Source organism: Periophthalmus magnuspinnatus, chromosome 13, assembly GCF_009829125.3.
Source record: "Periophthalmus magnuspinnatus isolate fPerMag1 chromosome 13, fPerMag1.2.pri, whole genome shotgun sequence".
In the NCBI taxonomy this organism is placed as follows: Eukaryota; Metazoa; Chordata; class Actinopteri; order Gobiiformes; family Gobiidae; genus Periophthalmus; species Periophthalmus magnuspinnatus.
Genome location: NC_047138.1, coordinates 29,137,927 through 29,140,750, shown reverse-complemented (window position 1 = coordinate 29,140,750; position 2,824 = coordinate 29,137,927). Strand labels below are relative to the sequence as shown.

General features: G+C 37.8%; 1 protein-coding gene across 1 annotated transcript; it reads right to left on the bottom strand.

Annotated features, from left to right (window-relative positions):
- Nucleotides 1-366: 366 nt before the first annotated feature.
- Nucleotides 367-2,824, bottom strand: LOC129456713 (uncharacterized protein DDB_G0290685-like). The gene is made up of 5 exons (XM_055225795.1): nt 2,723-2,824; nt 2,598-2,631; nt 1,667-2,458; nt 917-1,276; nt 367-834 (listed from the first exon to the last, which is right to left on the bottom strand). Exons 1-4 carry the CDS (start codon nt 2,732-2,734, stop codon nt 1,101-1,103), a joined length of 1,014 nt encoding a protein of 337 aa, XP_055081770.1. The 5' UTR covers nt 2,735-2,824; the 3' UTR covers nt 367-834; nt 917-1,100.

Sequence of the window (2,824 nt, the reverse complement as noted above, 5' to 3'; positions counted from 1 at the left end):
AGATGGACATTAATAAAACAAATGAAGAAATCACCGGATGGCACCTACACATGGATGTTGAGATCAGTGTTCAATATCAAATGGTAGGATTGCATTGTAAATAGAGTGTTGTACCAAGATTTTTAATCAATCAGAAACAAAATCACTCATAGGAGTGATTTTGAGAGTTGCAGCTCATTGATATCGACATCTGGACATTCAAACAAACAGTATCATCCTATGGGGACCCACATATGGGCACAGAAAGAAGCTGAAACTGATCAAAACCGATGTCGAGATGAGATGTCTAGAGCAAAAGACAACAGGCTCGCCCATGGGTGGTTTAACTAATGAAGTAAGTAAAAGACAAAAAAAAAGTCAATAACTAGTTGTAATTACAATCATTGTTTATTGTTTCATACAAAATAATTTAACAGAAAATAAATTTGCAACAATTATTAATAAATTAATCAAATTAATTATTGAGCCCAAAGGACATGTAAACACCAGTTATTAACAAAATATTTTCAATACAAATTCTGCTTACTTATTACAACAGGAACTAAAGAAGAATCATAGAATCAAGAAGTAATGCTATTGATTTGATTTGTTTTAATGTTAACTGTAGATGCAGGGATGTCTAAACACTACATCGACAACCGAAGCGGACCTTGTAGTCATTGTTTCGGTTACAGCTGTGGCAGCCACAAGCTTCAGTGTTGAGCTGGTTCTGAGTTTCAATGTAAAGTGGCCGTTCACAGATTTGTCCAGGATTTTCAGCTCTCAAGTCACACAGGAGTTCCCAGTCTTCAATGCCACCACGGTTCTCTCGGTTAAACCACTGTGTCCAGCACACTGGCACAAGGAGAAAAAGTATGTAATAATCCATCTGTATTGTATAGTTACAAACTAAAAGACATGTTATTTATGTACATACCTTGACAAAACTCTTGAGGGCAGAGGAAACGGACTTCATAATCTTCACACTCTGAACCTGACTCCTGGTCTGCGTTTTTACAGACAAAGCCGTTGTGTGTGTCTGACCTGTTGAAGAGAATTCAATCATTTAAAAGAAATGAAAACAACTCATTCAACAAAATTGCTATGATGTATTAAAACCCTTACACTGCAATGACGTCCTTTGTTGAAGATACACTCTGCCCAGATGTAGTCCTGACTTGAATACGAAGTGGCCTCTTGCAGATCATCCCGGGGTTTTCGTGGTAAAGATTTTCTAGGGTCTCCCAATCTCCTGATCCACTGGGATCATCTCTATTAAACCATGCAGTCCAACATCCTGCAATACACAGTTTAGCTCATTAGTCTGTCTGGTTAAATATCTTTTGCGTACAGTGTCTTAATTCAGTTGAACACTAAGCATGAAAAGTATACATATCTCCTAAAGAGACAAATGTATATATGTTCAAAATAAATCTTATTTAATTGTTATTACGCCTTACAATAGTTTCTACTTGATTGCAATCAAATCAATTAAGGCTGATAAATTGTGCTAGTACATTATTGACAAATGTATGCTGAGATGAGTGTAGTGTGTGCATGTTTCATTATGTGTGCAGCAATATAACATTCATCTTGAATGTTATTTGTGATGCACTGACTATCAAGCACTTTTTAATTGCATTGTACACATTGCAATGACCATGAAGCTTATACTTTTGCAACTCACCGTCATTCATCTCTACGCTTTCTTCGGAGCTTCCTCCAGAGCTTCCTCCAGAGCTTCCTCCAGAGCTTCCTCCAGAGCTTCCTTCACTGTTGCTACTTTCCTCATTACTAGCACTGCTTTCATCACCATCATTGTCACTGCCACTGTTGCTATCTGAATCTATGTTGCCACCTTCGGAATTTGATGTACCATCAAAGCTCTGAACACCAACTTCATTATCCCCACTGTCCTCACTATCTGCATTTTCATCTCCCTCACTGTTTGAATTGGCCCCACCATCTGAATTTTCATCTTCCTCAGCGTTTGAATTGGCCTCACTATCTGCATTTTCATCTTCCTCAGCGTTTGAATTGGCCCCACCATCTTCATTTTCATCTTCCTCAGCATTTGAGTTGGCCCCATCATCTTCATTTTCATCTTCCTCAGCGTTTGAATTGTCCCCATCATCTTCATTTTCATCTTCCTCAGCATTTGAGTTGGCCCCATCATCTGCATTTTCATCTTCCTCAGCGTTTGAATTGGCCCCATCATCTGCATTTTCATCTTCCTCAGCATTTGAGTTGGCCCCATCATCTGCATTTTCATCTTCCTCAGCATTTGAGTTGGCCCCATCATCTGCAGTTCCATCTCCCCCAGTGTTTGAATTGTCCTCACCATCTCCAGTTTCTCCTTCCGTCTCAGTAACGTCACCATCATCGTTACCCTCTAAATCATTGTTCATATTTGAACCATTGCCCTCAACGTCTTCAGTGTTAGTATCAGCATCCACTTGAGCATCTTCTTGGTGGGTTTCTACATGTGAAAATAAATACATATAGTAAATTTAGAGTTTACTTAATGTTATATATATTACATTTTGCCATTATTTGAAAATGCTGACACATTTTTCATATAAAAATATAAAAAAGAGAGCAGCATATTTTAATCTTACCTACTAGAAGGGCTGCAAGTATGACTAAAAGTACCTGATGGGAGGAATAAGAACACAAAAAATATTAGTGTATGCAGTACAGCATGTATTTCTAGAAAGTAAGTTTTTTTTTGTTTGTTTTTTACCAGTATCTTCATTTTGATAGTTGATGCAAGTCTCCCCAGAAATGATCAGTTCTTAGAAAAAAAATATTACTATGGCTCCGACAGTTCTGTGCTGCTTCTTCT

Bases quoted from the DNA above. Each gene is read 5' to 3' on its own strand.
- LOC129456713 (XM_055225795.1), bottom strand. The intron at 2,459-2,597 runs GTAAGATTAAAA...TTTCACATGTAG, and splicing joins ACTTGCAGCCCTTCTAGTAG to AAACCCACCAAGAAGATGCT. The intron at 1,277-1,666 runs GTGAGTTGCAAA...TGTGTATTGCAG, and splicing joins AAGCGTAGAGATGAATGACG to GATGTTGGACTGCATGGTTT.